At 47.5% G+C, this 26,866-nt stretch overlaps 1 protein-coding gene across 1 annotated transcript in view; it reads left to right on the top strand.

The window, feature by feature from the left end:
* The window catches only part of KDELR3 (KDEL endoplasmic reticulum protein retention receptor 3), a 56,591-nt gene that overhangs the window by 20,895 nt on the left and 8,830 nt on the right, over nt 1–26,866 (top strand). The window contains exons 2-4 of the mRNA XM_085601294.1: nt 15,388–15,488; nt 16,638–16,796; nt 16,921–17,173. Coding sequence (XP_085457420.1) covers nt 15,388–15,488; nt 16,638–16,796; nt 16,921–17,173 — 513 coding nt within the window. The remainder of the gene's footprint in view (nt 1–15,387; nt 15,489–16,637; nt 16,797–16,920; nt 17,174–26,866) is intronic.

Raw genomic sequence — 26,866 nt, 5'->3', positions numbered from 1 at the left:
GTGAGCAGATGCGTCTTTGATTAACTCTATACTGTAATTACAAAAAAGAACGAGAGGGAGCGATCCAGAGACGTTTAGAGGCATGGGCAAAGTAAACCCTTGCCCAGGGCCCACAGAAACGTGAACTTTTTCTCTGTCTCACCATAACTACGTGTTTATCTCAAGCACTCTCCCTTTCTCTTCCTACCTCTAACTCTCACTCTTTTCTCTCTGTGCAGTGTCATTGTAAGGATTTTTTGGGAACCTGGTTAAAAGTAAAACATATTTCAGCTGTTTTTATGCGACCCCATTTCTGAAAGCTTAAGCACAAGTCACTGTTGTTGGCATTGTGTGGCCATGAATTAGCAAATAAAATGTGTGACAAAATTCCAAGTTGTTCTGAACGGAGAGAGCAATTGGGGGGGGGCACCAAAAACCCTTAAGATGACACTGAGTGATTCCAAGTAGGCTGCTTATCCCAATGTTAGCAAAAAAAAAAAAAATAGGAAACCAGGACTGCAAGTGCCCGAATTTTTCCAGGCAGGTATGCAACTGCAAAAAATTCGCAGAAATTTTCAAGAAAATGGTCCACTTGGGGGAAGTTCATGCAGCAGCTCTGCTCCTACCATTTTATTCTCCATTCCAGAATTAAGAACTCCTCGTTATCCCACAAGAATACTGCAGATTATCTGTAATAACCTATGCAGTATTACCACACCTTATCGCAGGGTCCCTTGTAATCAGCTCCCATGACTAGAACTTAAGTATTCTAAGAACTCCATTGCTAGTGGTCTAGTAACTCAGTTTTTTGTCTGAAAACTCCTGTTTTTGACTGAAATGGGATCACAAGTGACCTGGTCTTTCTGGGTGCAAACCCACTTGCTAAAATCATGTTATTCCTGATTCTAGATGTCATCACAACTCATAATAGCCCAGTAACAGCATGGCAATATCACCTTGTATCAATGATACTACATGCAGTATTAGTCTGCCTTGTTAATGGGTCACTTCTAATGCAACACTAAGTATAATACTACAAAGATTCTGCATTTGACACAATGGACCTACTTTTGGTCATTACTTCACACTAAAAGCGACATATATTTTGCATGAGTGCAAAACACATGATCAGGACTTGATGTCCTGCAACTGTGTGCCTGGTGTTGATCCTACTGCCACCTGGAGGTGGGCGAGCCCCTGCGGGCTCGAGCCTGGCTTGATCCACATACCTGGCTCTGGCTCGGCCTGAAGTGCTTCTCTACCCCTCAAGCCAAAAACGAGCCAAGTTGTAAGTGCAAACAGTTCAACCACATGCCATCTGATCTTTTCAGTGCTCATGCTCCGTCAGTGCGGCCGCCACTTCCAGGTGCTTCCCTTCTGAGGGTCCGCCCTTGACTTAACCAGCACCTGGTGGGACTGGAGCTTAGAGAGAACTTGTCTAAACAAAAGGATTTTGACTTGCGAGGGATAAATACCAAAATTATGTGTCAACAATAATATCGCAATTATTATTGGATTTTTACTTCATATTTGTCCACACATATTCTCTTTTATAAATCATATCAACCGCTTCAAGAATATAGAATCACATTTTTAAATCACTGATATTTTAGGGTATAAATTCCATAATTCTGCAATACGTGAACACACTGTCCTCATATAAACTCTTAATATACATAGACTGCCAACATAATTTTTGTTTTATTGGGTCCGTCTTCTGGTCGTCCACTGAGAGAATCAATTCACCATTTGCCTAATGCCCATATATTGGGCTAATGATCTGTATGTCTTTGAATCTTTTCCATTCAGTTAGAGAGAACTTGGGCAGGAAAAGACAGGGGAAAGGAAGAGATGTAAGGCAGAGGAAGATGGAAAGAGTTTAGAAAGAGACTGAGCATAGAGGGATATAAATAACAGCCTGGTGAGGGACAAGGGTGGGAGAAAGAGGGGAATTTGGCATGATTATTAAGAAATGAGAGAGAGAAGAGAAAGCAGGAGAGGCAAGAAATGCCATGAGAAAGTGACGAGACTGTGACAAGCTGGTGTGAAAGGCAGGTTGGTGAGGGGAAAGGTCAGCGTATGCCACACTTTAATTGCCTGCACTACCTACTTTAAGTGTTTTAAAAACAAAAACATAAACAAAAATAATGTCATGAGCAATGCCAATAGCTCTAACTTTAACAATGCCGAAACCATTGCATTGTAAATGCTTGTTAATTCCTGCAGTGCATCGTCCACATGCTTACCAAAAAGCATTTCTCCATCAAACGGTAGGTCTAGGATTTTATTTTGAACCTCCGGGCGAAACCAGGTGGCCCAAAGCCAACCTTGTCTTCTAAGGACTGCTGCATCAGCCAAAGCGCGAAAAGCAGTGGTAGCAATGTCCATTGCGCAATCTATGATCTCTGAAGAAGAACGCTCTCCTTCCTCCAGAATCTTCTTTGCGTCATCCTTAGATTTATCTGGTAGCCGACCAATGTATGGAGATAAATCGCACCACATTTGGCGATCATATCGTCCCTGAATTGCTAAGGCGTTTGCTGCCCTGACAAGAAGGCTGGACATAGAAGAGAATCTTTTTCCCATATTGTCTAGTCGCCTACCCTCCTTATCCGGTGGTGTGGTACGGGGCGCCGACGGATTTTTTTGACTTTCTTTGGGCCGCTTGAGATATGACAGAATCCGGCTTCGGTTGGCCAACCAGACAATCGCGACCATCAGCAGGAGCTTTATATTTCTTCTCCAGCCGAGGAAGAACAGGGATGACGGTAGATGGAGACTGCATCACCTTAATCCCCTCACTCCATACATGTTCCACAATCGGGATAGAATGGACAGACTTTTTGAAGGGTTCTTTAAAATCATAAAGAAAGCATTCCGATTGTACAGAAGGTATGGGAAGGTAAAACCGTTTGGAAGTCCTTTCCATGAGGTTATGGAAACCTCCAATGTCCGCTGGAGGAGAATTCACAGGATCCGGCGATGGTGAAGCGGGATCTGGAATGACGTAGTCGTCCCATTCCCCATCTGGATCTGGGGCTTGTCCTACGCTCTGGTCATCGTCTGACGAATCGTCATGCCCCGTGACGACACTCTGGTGACGTTCTGATGGTTCCTGGTCCGAAGGTTGAGGAAGTTGAGGAACTACCATAGTCTGCGGTGGTGGCACCTGCACTGATTGTTGGTCAGAGGGATGTGATGGAAATCTCCTCTTATAATCCAACAACATGAGCTGAAGATCAGTAATAAGCGAAGACGGCATGGCTATCATTCCCTGCTGCAACTGTTCCTGTGGTCTTGTTTGTGGCAGGTATTGTTGCTGGTCCATAAAATAGTCTTCCGAGTCTGAGTCCTGGTATTTTACTCGTAATTGGGATGGACTATGTGCATCCCCATAAGGACCATCCTCCTCATCTGAAAATTCCTCCTCTTCTAAAAGGAGTGCCGGAGGTAATGGTGTCACCCTCCGAGGAGATGTCATCTCTAGTGTAATCTTTCTTTTTATTGAAATTTCCACTTTTTAAATCGTCGACAAGGTCCTCGTCGGAGGGATCGTCGATGAAAATTGGACCATCGACGACGATGGAATGATCATCGACAGAAACATCGACGAGCTCGTCGTCAGTACCACTGTAGATGACGACGTCGACGTCGTTTTCGTCGTCGACGTCGATGTCATCCTCGTCGACGTCGATGTAGTCGTCATCGTCGTCGACATTGTAACTGGCATCACCTGTAGCGTTGACGATGTTGCTGTCGACGAAGTCATTGTTGACGCCGTTCTCGTCGACGCACCCGTAGACGGAGCTGGAACTAACGTCAGGTGAATCTTTGATGTCGACGTACCTGAAGTTGTCGTCGTCGATGGACAGATTTTCTTCTCCGTTTTCCCCACTGGAGGTACTGAAGCTGGTTTTTTGAACAGCTTTGGTTTCCCAGATGGTGGAGGGGAAATAGAAGGCCCATGGCTCGCCTTTTGAGTTGAAAGTACCTCAGAAACCAGTCCTTCCCTCTCCTTTGCACCTCGGTGAGGAGATTTTAAGGGTCTGCGCCTGTCAGACCTATCAGAGGTCTTTTGCAAGGCCTTAGCAGGGGGGTCAGCTGAAGTTGAAGGAGAAGACCTACCCCTCTTTTGGGATCTCCTCGAAGATGTTGCAGAGGAGGTCTCATCGCGGTCACTGGATACAGCCTCCTTTCGTGACTTTAGCTTTTGTAGCCAGGTTAGTAAACGTCCCTCGCGGTCTCTAAGGGTCTTTGATGAGAAGGTCCGGCAGATTTTACAGTCAGTGGCCTTGTGGTCAGGGTACAAGCAATAAATACAATCTTTATGCTTGTCCTCCACATAAAGCCTTTTCTTTGAACAAGTGGCACAAGCTTTAAATAAAACCTTTTTCTCCTTGTCTGACATCCTGAAGAGAAATAGCAGTGAAAAGATGAAAAAAATAATCCAGAAGTTGAAGAGAAATCTGAGCAGAGCTCAGTGGAGACTCCCTTAGCACAACGTGCGGTAGAAAATATGAGGCTCTGAGGCTCTCTCAGTAAGGTTCTATGGGGTGAAGCTATTCTGATTGGTTGATGCTTTAGTTTGGTCTCTTTTACAAAAAAAGAGGTGGATATGCTACAAAATGAGATGAGGCCTAGGCCTTTCTTTCTCTTTTGTATTTACTGCTATGTTATTTTTCTATTTACCGAGACTCCCATTCCAACGACGGGGAATGATACAAGCTATGGGAATCTATGAAAGTTCCAATACTGGAGTAAACTGTGTTTAGCCACTATTTTCACAGGGTAGACGCCGTCCACCCTGTCGAGAAGTTGGGCCCAACTGAAATATGCTGAACTTATCCCAGTGTAATTTTCAGACACCGGGACACGTTCAGCAGCGCCTGCACGTTGTCTGCTTTCCATTCTTAGCATGCGGTGAGAGGGGTTTGTTATTTTCACCTCTAGCTGGGCCAAAGATAAAGTCTAAAGTTAAGGGGCCATTGTGAGAAGTTGGCCTGGCATATGCTGGTCACTAGTTATAGTGGCCACCTTGCACCAGTCCAATTCGACTCATGTGGTAGATAGGTTTAAGACAACCTTTAAAGAAAGCTATCCTTGTGGTAGCTGTGGAGAGCAGCCTTCAGGCTAAGTCTCTGAGGAATGTAAAGCAGCTTGTTTTACCTTATAATCTCTTGAATTACCAAATGAAAAGACACCACACAGGTATATATATCAAATATATATGTATTTATTTCTAAATATACTCTACTAATCTCTTTATGAGATTAGAGCCAGGTAAACATTCAAAAGATCAACAGTTCTCAATAAATTAAGCACAAATATGGCTGTAGCCCTAGGGGCGTACCAGACCATATACTAAAGAAATGGTGTAACAAACTCGACTTGAGGAATCGCTGGGGCTTCACTTCTGCAGTGTTAGCAGGTAAGTAATCAGCCCACAGGAGACGCATGCAGTGTCCAAACACACACGCGGGTTTCCTATACGTTTCAATGGCAAATGTCGCGGTTTGTAATTTACAGTTTCAGGGCACTTCGCAAAAGTCAACAAGCAAGCAACTTACAGGGTAAGTATTTCGAGAGCCAACACACACTTGGGCACAGGAGTGCACGAGTTACCTCACCCAGGGAAGCCGGGTGCATAGGTGTCCTTTGGTGTCGGGTCGCGATGCTGTTTTCAATGGAGATCACTGAAGACTTGCTGCTTGTGACGACTGGAGAGGTGTCTGCTGGAATCCGAAGATGGATTGGAGTTGCAGAAGACCTAGAAATTGAGGGGACAGAGTTCAAAGTCACTTGCCAGTGACCGGTGGCCAGCAAGATGGATGACCACAGCTGTCGCGTCTCTTCAGGTCGTTGATGGTGTTTTGTCTCTTCGCTCACGAGGTCCAGGAAGGTTCGACGATGACCAACAGCTGGATTCGGAGGGTCCCACGACGTCTGCAGCTGCTGACTGTGTGGGCACCCGGATTGGAGCCAACAAGCCTTGGCAGCCGCAAGTCTCGTGTGGAGTGAAGATTGTCAATGGTGCAGACCAGCAAGGTCTGATGGACTTACCCAGCGAGGGTAAGTGAGGGCAGGCCCAGAGCAACCAGGTGAGCCCTTGAAGTCGATGTGAAAGTATTCAGGTGAGTTACTAGCCAACGGGCAAGCAACCGCGAAGACGCCTTTGCAGGAAAAGTTTAACAACAGCCCACGGTCACTCGGGACGGGGTAGGCCGCTGATTTTTGGTACTAGACCTGCTCGGGACTTGGACAATAATTGGTCCAAAGCACAACTTCGTTGGACGTAGATTAGGGCTTGCACTCGAAATCAGTGCACGGTTCCCTGGTATTGCTGTTCCTCGTCACTCGTGGGGTCCAGATGCCACAGCTTCGCTGGGGACTCAAAATGGCCATCGAGAGGTCAGGAAATCCGCTTCAGGGGACGCAGGGACTCCGGGCTCCGGCGGAAGCGGTAAAGTTTGCAACCATTGTAGAAGAGTTTTGGTGCCTGCCAAGCAGGGGAGTCACTCCTTGACTCCAAGGGAGATTCTTCAGTCTTCCAGAGATAGTGAAACGTCGAAGGGCCAGGATTCTTCTTTGTAGAGCGTCGTCCAGGTGTAATCTGAATTGCATTGGCAATGCTTGGTATCTTATAGTGAAAAGATGGGAGGGACTAGCTCTATGACCGCTCCTCTAGGAGCGTCAGGGTAGTGGGTGGTTACACCCACTTCCCTTTGTCCAGTTTCGCGCCAGAGCAGGGGCAGGTAGCCCCTGAACCGGTTTGAGCTGGCATATGCACAGAGGAGCCTACTGCTCCCCCAGTGCAGGACTTCAAAGCACTCTAAGAGTGCACCCACCCAGCTCCAATACACTAAATCCTGTCTGGGAGGTGGTGACACCTCCCTGTGACAGGAAACCCTTTGTTGAGCTCCCTCCACTGCGAGTTTCGGTCAGCAGCAGGAGGGCAGCCCGGTGTCTGTGCTGGTGGCATCCATTTTGTGATGCCAGGGCTCTAGAAGATTTCTACAGTGTAGTACAGTGGGTACATGTCGTCCCCTCTAGAAGGGTGGGATCCTACTCCCACACCAGTTACTGGTGTGGGGGTAGGATTCCAAGTTGTTTGACACCAAACACGACATGTTTTGATGCAGTCATTCCAAAGTTAGCATTTACCGCGAGGTTATAATGCCCTTAAGAGTATATGGTTTAACCGCATCCACAAACAGCAGCAGAGAATAGACTCTGCCAGCTGCAGAGGGGTCCTGCTCAGGCAGAAGCACCCCCTCACATAGTAAACCAAGCACCCTGCCCTTGGGATTGATAGGGCCTACCATAGGGGTGACTGATAGGTTTATATGTGTGTGTATGGTGAGATATAGGAACCTATACCTCAGTGAGGAGTGCTAACACTACCTCACACAGGCTGCAGTAGCAGGCCTGTGGTGTCAGATTGTGAATGCTTCCCAGGGGTGGCATAATACATGCTGCAGCCCCTGGTAGGCCTGTGAAGTACCAATGCCCTAGGTACCTAAGGTACCATATACTAGGGGCTCATAAGGTACCACAGTATCCAATCACTAGTGCATCTAATATGCACACCAATCATTTAAGGGAGTAAGCAGATAGGCTGGGGTCCTGGATAGCAGGATCCCAGCCAGACTAGTCAAAAACACCAGGACAAAAGTGTGGGCAACCATATAGTCAGATTCCACCTTCCTACATAACCCCCCCCCCCCCCTCCCAAACGAAAGGAGATAAGGCTAACCTTGCCCAGTTAAGCCTTTATTTCCTGAGTGGCCATATAAGGAAGAACCTGCACTAGCATGGTTGCTCCCTGTCTCATGGTCCACTTGGGAAATCCTACCCCAAGGGGTTTTGGAGTTTCTCCAAAGTCTAGGGAAATTACCTGTATTGTTTTCTGGTACAGGAGTAGGCTGGTGGGGTGTCTGAGTCTGGAAGTGAGGCCCTATTTTGGGTGGTCTCAACTTCCTCAGCACACTGGTCACCATGGAAGCCTTTCTATCCATGACTGTGTCATATCTGGCCCTAAGGGTCAACCTCTGGCTGCCTACAGCTGGGGGTTGGGTCCCTCTGGTTGGAGTAGTGGAGGGCATTGAAATGTTTGGGGCAACTATGCCTCAGGTTTCCCTGTGCCCAACAAAGTCCATCTGGGGGGTACCTGTACCTAGGGGTAAGGGGGATCCCTCAGTTTGTAGAGGAATATTCACCTGGCTAGAACTACTCTGCTGGGTGTACCTAATCTGCTGATGAGGGGGTTCCTCTGGACAGGGGCCCATTAAGGGTCCACTGACCTCCCTGACCTCTGCAGCCCTGGGCTGACTGAGGCAGGGTAGAGAGGGGCAGGGTACCTGCTCCAGACTGGGTGCCACCTAGGAAGGATCCCCTGCCATCAGAGTTGTGGCCAGGACAGGCCTGACCACTTCTGGGGCAGTTACTTCACAAGGGGCAGGGGCAGTTCCCTTAGAAAGCTGACCCTTACCTTCAGTCTGGTGGGGGGAGGACTGTTCCTCACCCCCTATGCTCTCTGTTTGTGTGGAGTGATCTATAGTTTCAGGCTTCACTCCCCTTAATTTCTCCTGGGGTGGAGGTGAGGCCCTCAGGGTCTCATCCACTCTCTCAGGGATGCCTAACATTCTTAAATGGGCATTGTGGTCTACCTCAGCCCAGGCTGAGATCTCTAGATCATTCCCCAGTAAACAATCTACAGGCAAGGTTGGGGACACTGCCACTCTCTTGGGGCCAGTGACCCCTCCCCAGCTGAGATTTACTACTGCCATGGGATGGTCTGTCCTAATTCCATCAATATTGGTCACCTGGTAGCTAAACTCAGGTAAAAGCTGTTCTAGGGGCACTAGTCTCCATGTCACCATGGTGACACTAGTCCCTGTAGGCCACAGCCTTCTGACCATTGATCATGGGCTCTTGTCTGTACCTGCCCAAGATATTGGGACTCATGGTAAAGTTGGCAAACCCCATGCCACCATCACAGACTAGAGTTGCTTGTGTAGGGGACCTGGTTAGGCCTGGTTAGGCCAGAGTCCACCTGAGTTCCCCAAGAAAACCCAACTAAGTTTTTGGGTGCACTCCCACCACCTGGGGGATTCCTACTGGTAGTAACAGGGGGTGTTGGAGCTGCAGTGGGAGGAACATTTTCTTTATTGCCATTCTTTGGACAGCTGGAGTCAGTTTTCCAGTGTCCAGGTTGCTTACACACATGGCAATATGGTTTCTTATTGGAAGAGGAAGGATTTTGGGACCCACCCCCAGAACTGGGTTTTTGGGGCCCTTCAGGGGACTTTTCTGTTTTATTATCCCCACCTTTCTCTTTGGGCTTAGTGGAATCTTTCTTCTGGTCACCACCTTGGTTCTTGGGCCTAACCCTGGTTCTGACCCATTTGTCTGCCTTCTTTCCCAATTCTTGGGGAGAGGTCAGATCAGAGTCCACCAGGTACTGGTGTAAGAGTTGGTTTTGACAATTATTAAGGATCTGCTCTCTCATAATCAAATCATACAATCCTTTAAAGTCAGTGACTCTACTGCCAACTATCCAACCCTCCAGAGCCTTGGCAGCAAAATCGACAAAGTCCACCCAATCCTGAGTCTGTGCTTTCTGGGTGTCTCTGAACTTAAACCTGTATTGTTCAGTGGTTAAGCCAAACCCATCTATTAATGCACTCTTCAGGGATTCATAGTCATTAGCATCCTCTTCTCTAACAGCGAGGAGCTTGCCTCTACCTTTATCTGAAAAGGAGAGCCACAAGATTGCTGCCCACTGTTTCTGGAGGACCTGTTGAACTTTACAGGCCCTCTCCATAGCAGTTATCCATTTGTGGATATCATCCCCACTCTGGTAGGGAGGAAGAACCTTGGACAGGTTCCTATGATCTGGCATATAATCTCTGCCTCTAGGGACACTGATGCTTCCACCAGGGGTATATAACCCCTCCTTCTTAGAAGCTCTTTGGAGCTCGAAGGCTTCCCTATCTAAGGCCAATTGCTTGGTTCTGAGGGCAAGCCTAGCTTCCTCATACTGGAGCATTTTGAACCTTCTTTCAGAGGAGGACTCCCTGGGAAAGTTGGAGTTCCTCTGTGGAATAGATTCTCTTCCAGAGTGATATGACCTGTCAGAGTCCCTTGAGAGGGACCTAGGCCTGTCTCCCACTCTGTCAGTTCTCTTAAGGAGAATTCCTCTATTCCCTTCAGACCCTTCTGGGTCTGGCCCTTCAATCACAGACTCCAGGTCATCCTGATTTTCATCATCAGACCCAGAGACTATGTTTGACCCACCCCCTGATGCAGACCCACTTGCTACTAGAGCTTGTCTCAGGTCATCTGCTACCAACAGATCTATCAGGTGTTGTGATGAGGGACTCCTGCCCACCCTCAGTTGTCTTTCAAAGCATAAGGCCTTCAGTTCAGTGTAGGCTATATCTTTGTACTGAGATGGGGTGGACCCACTGGCTCCACCCTGGTGAGACATACTAGTGTTGTGCAGTGTTGTACTACCTACACTAGTTGTGGCCCACTGAACCTAGCTTGAGCTGTAGCAAGGGTGTGCTTATCCCTTCACAAACAGCTCTAAGTTCGGTAGAACTTATTGATACTAGCTTGACTTTATATGTACCTTGAGTACCTTTAGTGGTTTTCAGTTAGTAATTCAAATAGAGATTTTCTGGTAAAACAATGGCAAGCTGGAATCGCACACGCTGCCCACCAATGTGAGAAGTTGGCCTGGCATATGCTGGTCACTAGTTATAGTGGCCACCTTGCACCAGTCCAATTCGACTCTTGTGGTAGATAGGTTTAAGACAACCTTTAAAGAAAGCTATCCTAGTGGTAGCTGTGGAGAGCAGCCTTCAGGCTAAGTCTCTGAGGAATGTAAAGCAGCTTGTTTTACCTTATAATCTCTTGAATTACCAAATGAAAAGACACCACACAGGTATATATATAAAATATATATGTATTTATTTCTAAATATACTCTACTAATCTCTTTATGAGATTAGAGCCAGGTAAACATTCAAAAGATCAACAGTTCTCAATAAATTAAGCACACATATGGCTGTAGCCCTAGGGGCGTACCAGACCATATACTAAAAAAATGGTGTAACAAACTCGACTTGCAAAATGAAGAGGCCTAGGGCCTTGGGAATCGCTGGGGCTTCACTTCTGCAGTGTTAGCAGGTAAGTAATCAGCCCACAGGAGACGCATGCAGTGTCTAAACACACACGCGGGTTTCCTATACGTTTCAATGGCGAATGTCGCGGTTTGTAATTTACTTTCAGGGCACTTCGCAAAAGTCAACAAGCAAGCAACTTACAGGGTAAGTATTTCGAGAGCCAACACACACTTGGGCACCGGAGTGCACGAGTTACCTCACCCAGGGAGATCGGGTGCATAGGTGTCCTTTGGTGTCGGGTCGCGATGCTATTTTCAATGGAGATCACTGAAGACTTGCTTCAGAAACTGGCACCCTTCGCTTCCGGAAATTGTTGAAAACCTATCTGTTTCCTCTTTGATGTGCTCTTGTTCGTGCTGGCCAAGGTATGACTGATCAAGCGCTGGGATGCCCGAGGGTAACTACGCGCTATAGAAAACTGCTTACAATACACAATACAATACAATACTTGCTGCTTGTGACGACTAGAGAGGTGTCCGCTGGAATCCGAAGATGGATTGGAATTGCAGAAGACCTAGAAATTGAGGGGACAGAGTTCAAAGTCACTTGCCAGTGACCGGTGGCCAGCAAGATGGATTACCACAGCTGTCGCGTCTCTTCAGGTCGTTGATGGTGTTTTGTCTCTTCGCTCACGAGGTCCAGGAAGGTTCGATGATGACCAGCAGCTGGATTCGGAGGGTCCCACGACGTCTGCAGCTGTTGACGGTGTCGGCACCCGGATTGGAGCCAACAAGCCTTGGCAGCCGCAAGTCTCGTGTGGAGTGAAGATTGTCAATGGTGCAGACCAGCAAGGTCTGATGGACTTACCCAGCGAGGGTAAGTGAGGGCAGGCCCAGAGCAACCAGGCGAGCCCCTGAAGTCGATGTGGAAGTCTTCAGGTGAGTTACTAGCCAACGGGCAAGCAACCGCGAAGACGCCTTTGCAGGAAAAGTTTAACAACAGCCCACGGTCACTCGGAACGGGGTAGGCCGCTGATTTTTGGTACTAGACCTGCTCGGGACTTGGACAACAATTGGTCCAAAGCACAACTTCATTGGACGTAGATTAGGGCTTGCACTTGAAATCAGTGCACGGTTCCCTGGTATTGCTGTTCCTCGTCACTCGTGGGGTCCAGATGCCACAGCTTCGCTGGGGACTCAAAATGGCCGTCGAGAGGTCAGGAAATCCGCTTCAGGGGACGCAGGGACTTCGGGCTCTGGCGGGAGCGGTAAAGTTTGCAACCGTTGTAGAAGAGTTTTGGTGCCTGCCAAGCAGGGGAGTCACTCCTTGACTCCAAGGGAGATTCTTCAGTCTTCCAGAGATAGTGGAACATCGAAGGGCCAGGATTCTTCTTTGTAGAGCGTCGTCCAGGTGTAATCTGAATTGCATTGGCAATGCTTGGTATCTTATAGTGAAAAGATGGGAGGGACTAGCTCTATGACCACTCCTCTAGGAGGGTCAGGGTAGTGGGTGGTTACACCCACTTCCCTTTGTCCAGTTTCGACACAAGAGCAGGGGCAGGTAGCCCCTGAACCGGTTTGAGCTGGCATATGCACAGAGGAGCCTACTGCTCCCCCAGTGCAGGACTTCAAAGCACTCTAAGAGTGCACCCACCCAGCTCCAATACACTAAATCCTGTCTGGGAGGTGGTGACACCTCCCTGTGACAGGAAACCCTTTGTTGAGCTCCCTCCACTGCGAGTTTCGGTCAGCAGCAGGAGGGCAGCCCGGTGTCTGTGTTGGTGGCATCCATTTTGTGATGCCAGGGCTCTAGAAGATTTCTACTGTGTAGTACAGTGGGTACATGTCGTCCCCTCTAGAAGGGTGGGATCCTACTCCCACACCAGTTACTGGTGTGGGGGTAGGATTCCAAGTTGTTTGACACCAAACACAACATGTTTTGATGCAGTCATTCCAAAGTTAGCATTTACCGCGAGGTTATAATGCCCTTAAGAGTATATGGTTTAACCGCATCCACAAACAGCAGCAGAGAATAGACTCTGTCTGCTGCAGAGGGGTCCTGCTCAGGCAGAAGCACCCCCTCACATAGTAAACCAAGCACCCTGCCCTTGGGATTGATAGGGCCTACCATAGGGGTGACTGATAGGTTTATATGTGTGTGTATGGTGAGATATAGGAACCTATACCTCAGTGAGGAGTGCTAACACTACCTTACACAGGCTACAGTAGCAGGCCTGTGGTGTCAGATTGTGAATGCTTCCCAGGGGTGGCATAATACATGCTGCAGCCCCTGGTAGGCCTGTGAAGTACCAATGCCCTAGGTACCTAAGGTACCATATACTAGCGGCTCATAAGGTACCACAGTATCCAATCACTAGTGCATCTAATATGCACACCAAACATTTAAGGGAGTAAGCAGATAGGCTGGGGTCCTGGATAGCAGGATCCGAGCCAGACTAGTCAAAAACCATTCAAACACCAGGAAAAAAGTGGGGGCAACCATATAGTCAGATTCCACCTTCCTACAGCCATCAAGACTCCTTTTGTTCCTGTATCCTGACTGGGCGCGGTCTGGTGCCTGACAGTGAGATTTCATATGCAACGAAGTTGAAAGAAAGGCACACAGCTTGTTATCACTGCACAGGTACTTGAGAGGGGCATGGTTTTGACTGTGTTCAGTCCCTGTATATAAGACATATTCATGCACTGTAAGAATGTCATGTGTGTTGATCTGTCCCAGTATTTACACAAAAAAACATTTCAATACCACTATTTTATTTCTTTTATAGCAATACTCATCCCAACACAGGTGTTAGAGGGTTTTCCATAACATGTAAACATTATACATTGACAATAAATCATGTGTGTAAATCAATTTACAAGATGTGTTATATAAGACAGCGAGGGTTACAAGGTGAAGAAGTCACATGTCCTTCATAGTTCACTGTGCTATAATAGAAGGATTTCAATTAATGACCTGCAAGTAACAAAACGCTCTCTGTTAAAAGCAGTAACCCGCTTACCTATCTACATAAAATGAAAATCTGCCATCTGCATGTTACATGATATGTTTAGCCGGTGACACATTAACCCTCTACGCTACTTTGATTCAAAACTAGGACTAGACAAAGCACAGATCTCTCCAGCAAATGCATTAACAGCCCAAGTTATCTTACCATTATCATTATTCTCTGGGCACACAAAGATCTCTACAGCAGATGCCTTAACCCCGTAGGATATTTTAAAATGCAAACTTTGCAACCTATTAAGCAGAATGGATCTACTGCCATGTTTCTCTTTGTTGTCAATTACTTTGTGGCATAGTTTTGAAAAATGTATCAGTTGATACCCAGGTTTGCGTCGGGATTGCACCACTTTTTTGGCACAACCCGACACAAAATCTTATTGGTAAATCTTGTAATACACTTAAATGTACTCATGATAGACCTGCTAAATATATGTGTGAGGTCTTAATATCTGATGTCACTTCTTGTGCGGTCACTTCCTGTGATGCCATGTGCAATGCCACACGCTGTGACGTCATGCACCATGAAGTTGTATACTGTCTAACTTGGTTAGTCCCAACAACAGTGCTTAATTTGAGCCGGTGGTTTCTGGTGCTCGGCACTAAATTGTCAACACCGGTGCTTGTAACAGTCTACCACAAGGTGGCACTGTCTGGCTATTTTAGAGATAACAACAGTTAATCATTCAATATGCATTTAAAATTACAATTACCTGCCACCCAAGCCATTCTTATAGCTTTAGGGGCCTGAAATAGTCCGAATTGTCACACTTCCAGGAGTGTGATGTTAGTAGTTGTGTTGTTACAATCATTGGCAGCATGGCATGGGCAATATGTGGTGAAAGCTGCAGTGGCCTTCTGAAGAGAGCCATGGCACTTATTATTTTATTTACTTTTTTTATTTTACAAATGAAGCACTGACCCCCAGTTCTTTTTTTAGTACTTGTGCCCTGGTTTTAAAGATATGCATCAAATGTTTATTGGCAAGTAGCACTGAGTATTGCCGAGTACGAGTAGCGTCCGCTTTCAATCTATGCACGTGATGGAAGGAGGGTGTGGTTGTTTGAAGCCCCTGCTGTTTCAGTCCCTGCGCTTTAAAGCAGCTCGAGGGGGAACTGATTTGGGAATCTTTCCTAGTCGTAGCCTGGCGAGAGCTGGTGAATTTGGCGTCTTTCATCCACCCAACAATGTCGTGCCAGTCTCCCCTGTTATTGTTCGCCAGATGACAGCCACTCACCCCTCCTTTCTCCCCTCAGGGATCTCCGGCAAGAGTCAGCTCCTCTTCGCCCTGGTCTTCTCTACTCGATACCTGGATCTGTTCAGCACATTCATCTCCGTGTACAACACCAGCATGAAGGTATGTACCGCCTATGGCTGAAGTGGGCACAGCGCTGCACTTGAGAAACTGGCACAGAACTGCACCAACAAAACCGAGGCCCGGTACTGACCCTACAAAAACAGGGCAAGCCCTGCACTCGCAAAGCCATCTTAGAGCACTGCACCCGCGAAACTGGCGAATCCCTGTCACTGACAAGACAAGGGGTCAAGGATAAAGCATTTGGTAAAATGAATGGCCTCTATCGCAATGGTCTTGAAGCATGTCTGTAAGTTGCCCATGGTTTGCATAATACTGCCATCTAGTGGTTGAATCTGCAATAACCTCTAAAAGCATGAAAAAATAGTGTGCACCGAATTCCTTCACTTTTTACAAATCCCCACATCACTCTACCATAGTAATTTACTCTTAACACACAACAGTCACTCGCATTAAAGCACTCCTAAATATTGCAGCACTGGAAACAACAAATAGCTGTCAATACACCTCTGCGTGGCACCAACAGCCATGAAAGTGATGAGAATTCAAACTGAGCTCTTCCATAACACTTCAACCCTGGCATGTTAGCTGCAGCAGTCCTGGTTCTTAGAACCGACACTTGACGCTTTAGCATTGCCCCTCAAACCTCAGATGCCGGTAGCACAAATCCTGCTTTCCTAGCGTTTCACCTCAGGTACAGCTCTGGTGATGCACCCGAATCCTGATCAGCGGCACTCACTGCCTGCAGTGAGGGACTGCACGAAGCTCTGCTGACGTACTACAGTCCTGACACTGCAGCCACACAAACTGCTACATATGCACCTCCGTCCTGACCTGCAAAACAAACCTCCTTATGTTGAAGTACTGAAACTCCCGTGAGGCTCCTGCCAAGCACCCTAACGTTGACGTGCAGCACCCACTGCTACATCTATACTTAGTCAAACACAGCTCTCTACCAGTACACCTCTACCTTGACCACCAGTACCTGCGACATATCGCCTTTAGCATACAGGTGCATCTCAGTCTGCTGCAGCCCCTGTTACTCTCGTACTGAGACCCAAGCACAATTCTTAAAATATACCCTATTCCAGCACTGAGGCGCACCATGCGCCACTCTGCCAGGCCATCTGAGCTCAGACCTGCTGCCCCACACATAGAGTCTAAGTGAGTGTTTTCTGCTTCTCCCCACAGATCGTCTTCCTTCTGTGCAGCTATTTCACCATATACATGATCTACAGAAGGCTTCGGAAGACCTACGACAGCGAGAACGACACCTTCCGCATGGAGTTCCTGCTAGTTCCAGTTATTGGCCTCTCATTCCTGGAGAACTACGAGTTCGCCCCCTTGGAGGTACAGGCTCAGCAGTCTAAAAGGCACCATGTCATAGTGTCTCTAAAGTTGGTAGATCTGTGAATGATGTTTATAATATGGAGCGTAACCTCACCCCATGGTCAATGCTTTCTCCTCTCCTCAGATCTTTTGGACCTTTTCTATATACCTCGAGTCTGTGGCCATCCTCCCTCAGCTGTTCATGATCAGCAAGACGGGTGAGGCAGAGACCATCACTACCCACTACCTCTTCTTCCTGGGCCTCTACCGTGCGCTCTACCTCGCCAACTGGATCTGGCGCTACCATACTGAGGGCTTCTACGACCAGATCGCGGTGGTGTCTGGGGTAGTGCAGACCATCTTCTACTGCGACTTTTTCTATCTCTATGTCACTAAAGGTAGGAGAACAGGGACGGGAGTATGGGGAAATGAGGTGGGGAACAGAGAATGGGTCGGGGGGGGGGGGGGAGGGGTGGACCAGAAGAGAGGGAAGCGATGAAAGTTGACAGAGAGGGAGGACAGGCCGTAGCAAGGAAGTGGAGTACACAAAGCATCTTCAGAGGTAGGAAAAGAGAAATTAAAGTACTTGCATATAACCAGAGTTCTCCCAAACAACCCTTACTGATTTCATAAGGATTAGTTATTTACCTGTAATCCTAGATCTCATCCAGGGGTATACTCATCAAAGTCATAATCTAGGAATAATCCCCGCCCACATGCGGGATCCCGGAGCATATAGAAAATACATATATATACATAATATGCATATGTGAAAACATATACATGCAGCCTAGAATGTTTCAAACATGGCAATGCTGAAATTACATAGGTTTGCATTGTAGTACCCCCTAACCCATAAGGAAACAAGCATTGGCATAGCCAATAGGTCTCGCCTTTGGGTCCTTATAAGTGTTTAGCCATGCAACAGTTGCATAACTAAATACTTATAAGGTCCTAAAAGCGAGACCTATTGGCTATTGCGAGCGGCCGTGAAAGTGAAAGTAATCGCGGTAAAAGCGGCGCGCGCGCCCGCGCACATGCACTGTAGCTCTAGGCTGGCCTGGTAGCACTTTTTGGAGCCCTCTCAATAAGTCTCGCCAGACCAGCGCATGCGCTGGGTCAGGCGAGACCTAAAAAGGAAGCACTAAGCCAATTGTCACACAACAATGCTTTATTGCCATAAAGCAAACCTGTAATTGCAGGCATTTGCCTGTAGGCAGTAGAGTATCAAGAAAACAAAGAAAACTGACACCTTGCCTTTAAGGTATTGGAGTAGGGGGACCGTACCTTTAAGACCTGCAGGACACCCCTTGCTCCCATGATGCACCACAGGTGACAGTTAGGTCAGTTCTTTTTGACGGTGCACTCGCACCTGAGTAGATCTGCAATCAATAAACAATAACTTGAGGAGAAATGCTCGTCCGGGGAGGTGGGTGGGTCGCTTATGACTTTGATGAGTATACCCCTGGATGAGAACTAGGATTACAGGTAAGTAACTAATCCTTCTCATCCTAATAGTCATAATCTATGAATAGAGTAGCAAGCCCATACCCAAAGTCTCGCGGACGAGCAATATAGCATCTAGAACATGCATTAACATCACATTAGCATAGCAGTTATGCAAACAAATTCCTCAAAGAGGCTTGCCCCACCTGTGCGTCTGCCTGTGCGTCTGAATCTAGGCAATAATGGGGTGTAAAGGTATGTATGGAGCGCCATGTAGCCGCTTTGCAAATTTCAGACATGGGAACGTTGCAAAGGAGAGCTACAGTAGACGCTTTCCCTCTAGTAGAGTGTGCTCTTGCTCTAACCTGTAGAACCTTGTGAGACAGTTGATAAGACAAGGCTATACATGAAACAATCCATCTAGAAATAGACCTCTTGGAGGCAGCCAGCCCGGTATTTGTTGGACCGTAATTGACAAAGAGCCTGCCAGACTTTCTAAGCGAAAGGGTTTTAGCAAGATAAAATGTCAATACCCTCCGGAGGTCTAGAGAATGTAAAGCTCTCTCCGGGGGAGTGGTTGGCTGAGGAAAAAAAGTGGGCAGCGTGATAACCTGATTAATGTGGAAATCCGAGACCACCTTGGGCAGGAAGCTCGGATGAGTACGTAGGATGTATGACGTTACAACGCATGCTGTTACAACGCATGCTGTTACAACGAAAGTTTTACAACGCGAGTGCATTGACAACGCAGGACATTACAACGCAAGTCTTTACATCGACTTGCACTAGATGGCGTGCTAACATTAAAAAAGTGTAATTTACTATTCCAACTCCAGTCCACGTAACAGTAGGGAAGGTGTTGGGATAGTAAACTACACTATTTTTAATGTTAGCACGCCATCTAGTGCAAGTCGATGTAAATACTTGCGTTGTAATGTCCTGCGTTGTCAATGCACTCGCGTTGTAACAGTTTCGTTGTAATGGTAGTGCATTGTAAAAGTTGCGTTGTAAAGGTTGTTCCCCCGAGTACGTAGCACCACTCTATTGGTATGGAACACAGTGTAAGGTTCCTTGCAGCAGAGGGCCTGAATTTCACTTACCTTGCGGGCAGAAGTGATGGCTACTAAGAAGGCAGCCTTCCAGGTCAGATGCTGCAAGGATGCCTTATGAATAGGTTCGAAAGGAGCTCCCATCAACTTAGAGAGAACAATGTTGAGTTCCCAGGGAGGGGAAGGAGACCTCACTGGTGGAAATACTCTCTTAAGCCCTTCTACGAAATCTTTGACTACCGGCATCTGGAAGAATGAGGCCTGGGGATGAGATTTTCTATAAGCTGTGATAGCAGCTAAGTGGACTCTGATAGATGTATACTTCAAACCAGACTTTGCTAAGTGTAATAAATAGGGGAGAATAACCTGTTCTTGACCCTGGATTGGGTCAAGGGCGTTATCTCTACACCAAATGTAGAACCTCTTCCACTTGAAGGCATAAGACTTCCTAGTGGAGGGCCTTTTTGCATCTCGAAGAATGTTCATACAGTCCGCCGGAAGATCTAAATGTCCGTACTGGATGAGTTCAGGAGCCATGCCGTCAAGCGAAGAGAGGGGAGGTTGGGATGGAACACTCTCCCCTGGTTCTTGGTCAGTAAGTTCGGCAGGCAAGGCAATCTCCAGTGTGGCACCTCTGACAGCTGGAGTAGATCCGGGTACCACCACTGGCGGGGCCACTCCGGAGCTCTAAGGATCATCCGCTTTCTGGTCCTGCAGAATTTCTGTATCACCGCTGGGATGAGAGGGAGAGAAGGAAAAGCGTACAGCAATGTCCGTGACCAACTGATCAAAAGTGCTTTCCCCTGAGATCCCTGTTGGGGGAACCTGGAGGCGAAGACGGGGCATTTTTTGTTTGCCGCATCTGCGAAAAGGTCGATGTCCGGTACTCCCCACTGCCGGAAGATCTCTTGGGCGACGTCTTCGTTGAGCACCCAGTCATGCGCTTCGACGAAGTCTCTGCTGAGGCCGTCTGCCTGCACATTCGGGGTCCTTGGCAGGTGAACAGCGATGATCGAAAGGCCTCTCGCCAGTAGCCATCGCCAAATGGACTGAGCTTCTAGAGATCTGGTGCCTCCTTGCTTGTTCAGATAGAACATAGTTGTTGTGTTGTCTGTCTGAATCTGAACGTGGCTGGTTTGGAGAGACGGATACAGGGATTTGCGAGCCAGATGGACTGCTCGTAGCTCCAAGAAGTTTATGTGATGACTCTTTTCGGTATTGGACCAGAGACCTTGTACCTGAAGCTGGTCCATATGAGCACCCCAGCCCTGCATGGAGGCCTCTGTGACCACTGTCTGTGTCGGAGGCGTCTGATGGAAGGGAACACCGTGAAGCAGATGGGAGCGTTTCATCCACCATCTGATGGAGTCTTTGGCGGCTTGGTGAAGAGAGATCAGATCTTCCCAGCGACCGGAACTCTGCGACCACTGATCCTCTAGCTCTTGTTGTAGAGGACGCATGTGAAGACGTGCATTGGGTACAATGTAAATGCACAAAGCCATCGACCCCAGAAGTGACAAAACTTGCCTGGCTGTGGGGAATGCATTGTCGAGAGTGTGTGGCATTTCTGAAGCATGGATAATAACCTCTCCTCCGAAGGACACACGCTTGCCTTTGCGGAGTCCAGAGAGGCGCCCAGGTAGTGAATCCGCTGAGTGGGATTGAGGACCGACTTTTTGTAGTTGACTTGCAATGCCAGCGACTGTAGCAGATTGAGGCAGAACGAGAGATGGCTCTGGAGTCGAACAGGAGTGGAACTCTTCAGGAGCCAGTCGTCTAGATAGGGATAGACGAATATCTTCTGTTTGCGGAGGAAGGCTGCTACCACCGCCATACACTTGGAGAATGTCCGTGGGGCGGATTTGAGGCCAAACGGCAGAACTCTGTACTGGTAGTGCTGACGAGAGATCTGAAACCTGAGGAATTTTCGATGTTTCACTGAGACAGGAATATGGAAATAGGCATCCTGTAGGTCGATGGCACACATCCAGTCTCCCTGGTGAAGATGCGGGAAGATTTGATGCAGGGCTAGCATTCTGAACTTTTCCTTCTTGACAAATCCGTTGAGCAGACGCAGGTCGAGAATGGGTCTGTACTCTTTGACTACTCCTCGTTTTTGAACTCGAAAATACCGGGAGTATACTCCTTGACTTCTTCGCAGGGGAGGTACTTCCTCTATGGCGTTCTTGGAGAGGAGAGTAGCTACTTTGTCCAGTAAAAGCCGATTTTGAATTTGAGGAAGGTGCTGCCTCCGTGGGGATACTTGTGGAGGGGGAGACTTGAACCTCAGCAAGTAGCCATGCTGTACAATATTCAGCACCCATCTGTCTCTTGTGATAGCTTCCCACTCTTCCAGGTGAAAACTGATACTTCCTCCTACCGGAGTGGCGAACGGGCGCGGAGGAAGTAAGATCTCACTGCTAGGAGGGCTGCTTGGTGGAGGACTGTTGTTGCTTTGCATTCCATCTCCCTCTGCCACGACCCCTTTGTTGGAACTGGGGCCTCTGCTGGTTCTGAGAGGACCATTGGGGTGTTTGAACGCGCTGATGAAAAGCGCGCTTGTCGCCCTGATGAAAGCGCTTCCGATATTCCTTGCGCATTTCCAGCCCAACAGCTTTAACGGTGTCCATCTCTGCTTTCATCTTGTTCATTTGGTCATCAGCGTGAGCCCCAAACAAGGATGACCCGTTAAAAGGCAAATTAAGAATTTTCTTTTGAGCATCGGGCTTGAGGCCCGTTAGCCGCAGCCAGGCTGAGCGCCGAGAGCAAACGCCATGAGAGTAGCCATGTGCGGCGAGGTCCGAAGCATCCGCAGCCGCACTTATGATCTGATTGGCTACAAGCCCACCTTCAAGGAGAATTTCATTGAAATCCTGTCTGTCTTCCCTTTGCAGTTTTTCAGCAAATCTGGAGAGGGAATCCCAAAGTGAGCGATCATAACGTCCTAGAAGGGCTGAAGCACTAGCCACCTTCATGTATGAAGCAGAAGTGTTGCACATCTTCCTGCCATACGAATCCATTTGCTTACTGTCTTTCTCCAGGGGGACAGAAGAGGACACAGATGCAGAATGGGACTTCATGGCAGCCGCCACAATAACTGAGTCCGCTGGCGGGTCCGCTCTTAGAAATAAGGGATCCTCGGCAGGAGCCTTATATTTCTTAGCGATTCTTGAAGGCACAGAGCCCACCGTGGCAGGAGTGAGAAATGTGGCCACAGCTGGCTCCAACAGTCCTGGCACCAATGGCAGCAAAGGTCTGGGTGCTGAACGGTGATGTAACGTATCAAAGATAATTGATGTGGGAGCCAGAGGGGTGTGCAGCGTGATGTTCAATTTCTGCGCACCTCTACTCAGGACGTCAGAGAAAGTAGCGATGTCATCAATAGGAGACACTCGTGATGGAGGTGTAGAGGAAAAGGTCGGAGAATAGTCCCGGACCGAGGACCTTGTGGAGGAAGACCAGGTGGGTGATCTAGTGCGTCGCCTCTTGTGGGGACGGTCACTGTGATGAGCCATGGACCGTGATCTGTGTTTAGAAGGAGATCTTGGCCTTCTGTGAGAGGAAGGACGATCCCTGGATCGTGACCGGCGTGGAGAAGGTGACTTTGGTCTACCAGGAGGAGACTTGCTTCTACGCGGAGAAATCCTGGAGGGAGAGTACGTGCGAGACTAGTCCGAGCCCGGACTTCTGCAGTCACCTGTACCCACATTCTCCAACCAGCGAGGTGAAAGTCCAAACTTCTCTGGTGCCTTAGGTGATTTCTCCGGAGAGATCTGCACGATAGGTAGACCTGGAGATGATGAGCGATCTCCTGAAGATCTAGATCTGGCTCTAATCCTCTCCGTGGCCACTGCAGTTCTATCCTTCGACGTCGAACGTCTCGACGTCGATGATGTTTGTGTCACCATCGGTGCCGATTGCTGGGAATGCCGCTCCGCCCTCGACGGTGGTCTCGACGCCGATCGCCTACGGCGTTGCGGAGACCTCGATGTCTACCTTCGTCGTCGAGCTGGTGACTTCGACACCGACCTTCGTCGTTTAGCTGGTGACTTCGACCTTCGCCGTCGAGCTGGTGACTTCGACGTCGACCTTCGCCGGCGGTCCGGTGTGTTAGACATCGATCTTCCATGACGTCGAGTTGGGGTTGATCTTATCGACGTTGAATGCCTTGACGTCGATCGACCCACTCGCGGCGAGATATACGTCGTCGCAGCTCTCGACGCTGACCCCCTCGAGGGAGGCGGAGAGTGTCTCGACGTCGACGGAAGCCTCGACGGAGACTGTCCGGATCTCATCGGACTAACAGCCTTCGAGCCCGAAGGGCTGTGCCTCGACGCCGACTTACTTGTATGCGGCGGAGAATCTCGACGTGGAGATGAATCTCTTGACGCAGAAGTCGTCCTGGGTTTTTTAGACAGTACCTTCGATGTCGACGGCGAATCTCCTGGAACCTTGGTCTTCCTGGGGTCAGGAGAGGTGGTATTTCGCCGTTCTGAGGTCGTCTAGCTGAAGAGGGTGGTTTTAAAGATGAATGGTCGCCTTCACGACGGCTTCTTTCCTTCTCCAGCTGGGCATGCAGCTTAATGCGCTCTCTATCGCGCAGAGTGCGCCTTAAATAATTTCTGGAGTGGGGGCACCGGTCAGGATTGTGTGAAGTTGGCAGACACACAATACACACAGAGTGTGGATCCGCCAGTGCCATCTTATTGCCACAGGAAGGGCATTTCCTGAATAAAGCAGGCATTCTGACTGGAAAAAATGTGAAATTATTCAGGAAACCAGCAGAATAAGCTTTCAGGAGCCAGAAAATGTCGAATTTTCTGAAAAAATCTGAAGTGAAAAACTTTCAGTCAAAAAACTGAAGAGCTCAAGCTCCTGGATCCTCATAGAAGGAGCCGGAAAAAAGAACTGACCTAACTGTCACCTGTGGTGCATCATGGGAGCAAGGGGTCTCCTGCAGTTCTTAAAGGCACGGTCCCCCTACTCTAATGCCTTAAAGGCAAGGTGTCAGTTTTCTTTGTTTTCTTGATACTCTACTGCAGCCTACATGCAAATGCCTGCAATTACAAGTTTGCTTTATGCCAATAAAGCATTGTTGTGTGACAATTGGCTTAGTGCTTTCTTTTTTCCTTATGGGTTAGGGGGTACTACAATGCAAACCTATGTAATTTCAGCATTGCCATGTTTGAAACATTTTAGGCTGCATGTATATGTTTTCACATATGCATATATATGTATATATATGTATTTTTTATATGCTCCGGGATCCCGCACGTGGGCGGGGTTTATTCATATTTTATGACTATTGATGAGTATCCCCTGGATGAGAATCTGCAATTATTCTCCACTGGTGTCAGAACTTACTCCACCAGGGTTAAGATGGTTTGAGGGTACTCTGTCAGAGAACTTGCTGGGTAAACCCACACTCATTGTGCTGTCAAGTCTTCCACTCATCGCAACACAAAATTTGGCAAAAACAGTTATTCATAATGTATTTATGTAGGCCTAATCTTCCCAGAGCTGCCAGCTCCTTCGCCCATTTTGAGTTGCTATCAACACATTGAGAATGGGTGAAATGCAGAACCTTCATAGTGATTTAGTTACTCTCAGTCCTTGGTCATTATAAGCGCCCTCCCATCAACACCTTGGCCATTCGCCAATAAATACACACCAGTTAGAATATTTTCTGAGGAAACTGGCGGGAGAGTGAATCTGTGCAGCGTTAGCGGGCTTGTCCACTTAAATGCACAAAAATGTGCGAATGCTGAGCACAAGAAGCTCTTGTACAACAATGGATGTCTTTTCCTTTGCACTACTACTTGTCGGTTTCCCACAAGTTGATACCTTTATGGTAACAGGCTCACATAAAGGTAACTTTATCATTTGTCACTATCTATATATTTTATAAATTCACATGACCCTAACTCCCTTCCCTCAGAGGTGATAATAACTGGATGGACTTGCTAAAAATCTCAATGTGGTTTGTGTGTGGAATTAGCTGTCGCACTGAGCCAGAAAAATAAGGTGAAAATAAGCTCTAATTACCAAAGAAAATATCCCCAATGTAGGACTTGTATTTTGCCGGGGGTGATGATCAATAAGCTTGTGTGACTATGAAGGATCCCAGTTTAAAGAAACTGTGCTATTGGCATGTAACTTTCCCAACTTCGCCGTGGATCCTCAGATTCACAAGCATAAAAACACGAATAAGCCCACTAATTAACAAAAACGTATTGGTGAGAATGTTATCTACTACCCGAGGCTCGCCGAGAACATTTAAATATACGCAATAATGTTGCAAAATATATGAATGAGGTTCCACGTAGCTGCCAAAAAGACGGACTTTACTGGAATGGTGCGTTTGCTGCTTTCTTAGTAGAATGGGACAGCGGTGATCTAGTAACGCACATTTCAATTTTGGCAAGAACGCCTGATAGAAGAAAAATCCACATGGAAATGGCCCACTTCCACACTCCTTTTCCTATGATGCCTGCACCATAAAACACAAAGGGTTGCCTTAAACATCTGATGTCGACCACCCAGTATAAAGCGGTAGGGGTCCTAAATATTAACAGCATGCAAACTGTTAATATTGTTAAACCATAAAACATAGTTTTAAAACGAAGCTGTAGGGTTACGTAGTTCATTTATAATAAATAAAGAACAGCCTTATCTTTGTGATGGATTCTGTATCAAAGTGTTAACTTAACCAACTAGACACGTTCAGGCATTTTTAATTAGACAGGTCATCTCATGCCATCTAATTGGAGGAAACGTCATTCCAACCCTTCTACTGCTGGAATCCGATAGGATAAAATTAGGAACAATTTTCTTCCTGGTTACTTTAGTAGCCTTAGCCCTAGATCTTCCTCACTCACTACAGGCTGTCCCCATCATCAGAGACCAAACCTCACTACGAAAGATGCAGCTTGGGTCTCCTAGGCTCTGTGTTAATAAAACCCCTCAACTTGACCTCCATTGGTGAAGAGGAAGGGGAAGTGAATAGAGATGAAGCAAAAGTGGGTACAGTAGAAGGCTTGGTGAAACCCACCCTTTCCAAATTAGTTTGAACATTTGATATCCTATCTCTCAAACGCTTAGAAGAGATCTCTCCCTGATATTGGCCATTTCATTAACAAAGAACTCCTGGACCATCTGACTGAACACTGTCCCTTTTGAAGAACTACTTTGGTCACTGATAGATCTATAAGTGGTGACTTAATGGAAGATTTTGAACAGCTCTTTGTGCAGGTTTCTGCCTGAGCCGCATGGGAGCTTTAGTATGGTGTTATCTTGATTTTTGTTCTACGAATTGAGTCAACTACTATCTTGTGTGAGTCAAGCTTAGCTCAATGGAGAACCATTTTTGGGATAGTCTAGTTTTTTCATGGGCTATTGATTCTCTGAGTGAAGCAAGATGGTAATATGTATCCTGCTGGGAAGCATTATGAAAACACCAACCATGATAGAAGGAAAAGGTGACTTTTAGCAGCTCTAGCGCTTGGGCTTAGTTTGTATCCTTGGATTTCTTCTCCAGATGTTTTTATGATTTCTTACAGCGTTAAGAGGGTCATCCTTGAATTCAAATGAGCAGGA

This window comes from Triturus cristatus, chromosome 4_2 (genome assembly GCF_964204655.1).
Source record: "Triturus cristatus chromosome 4_2, aTriCri1.1, whole genome shotgun sequence".
Lineage (NCBI taxonomy): Eukaryota > Metazoa > Chordata > Amphibia > Caudata > Salamandridae > Triturus > Triturus cristatus.
Note: the sequence above shows the minus strand (reverse complement) of the source record. Positions and strands in the feature narration are given on the sequence as shown.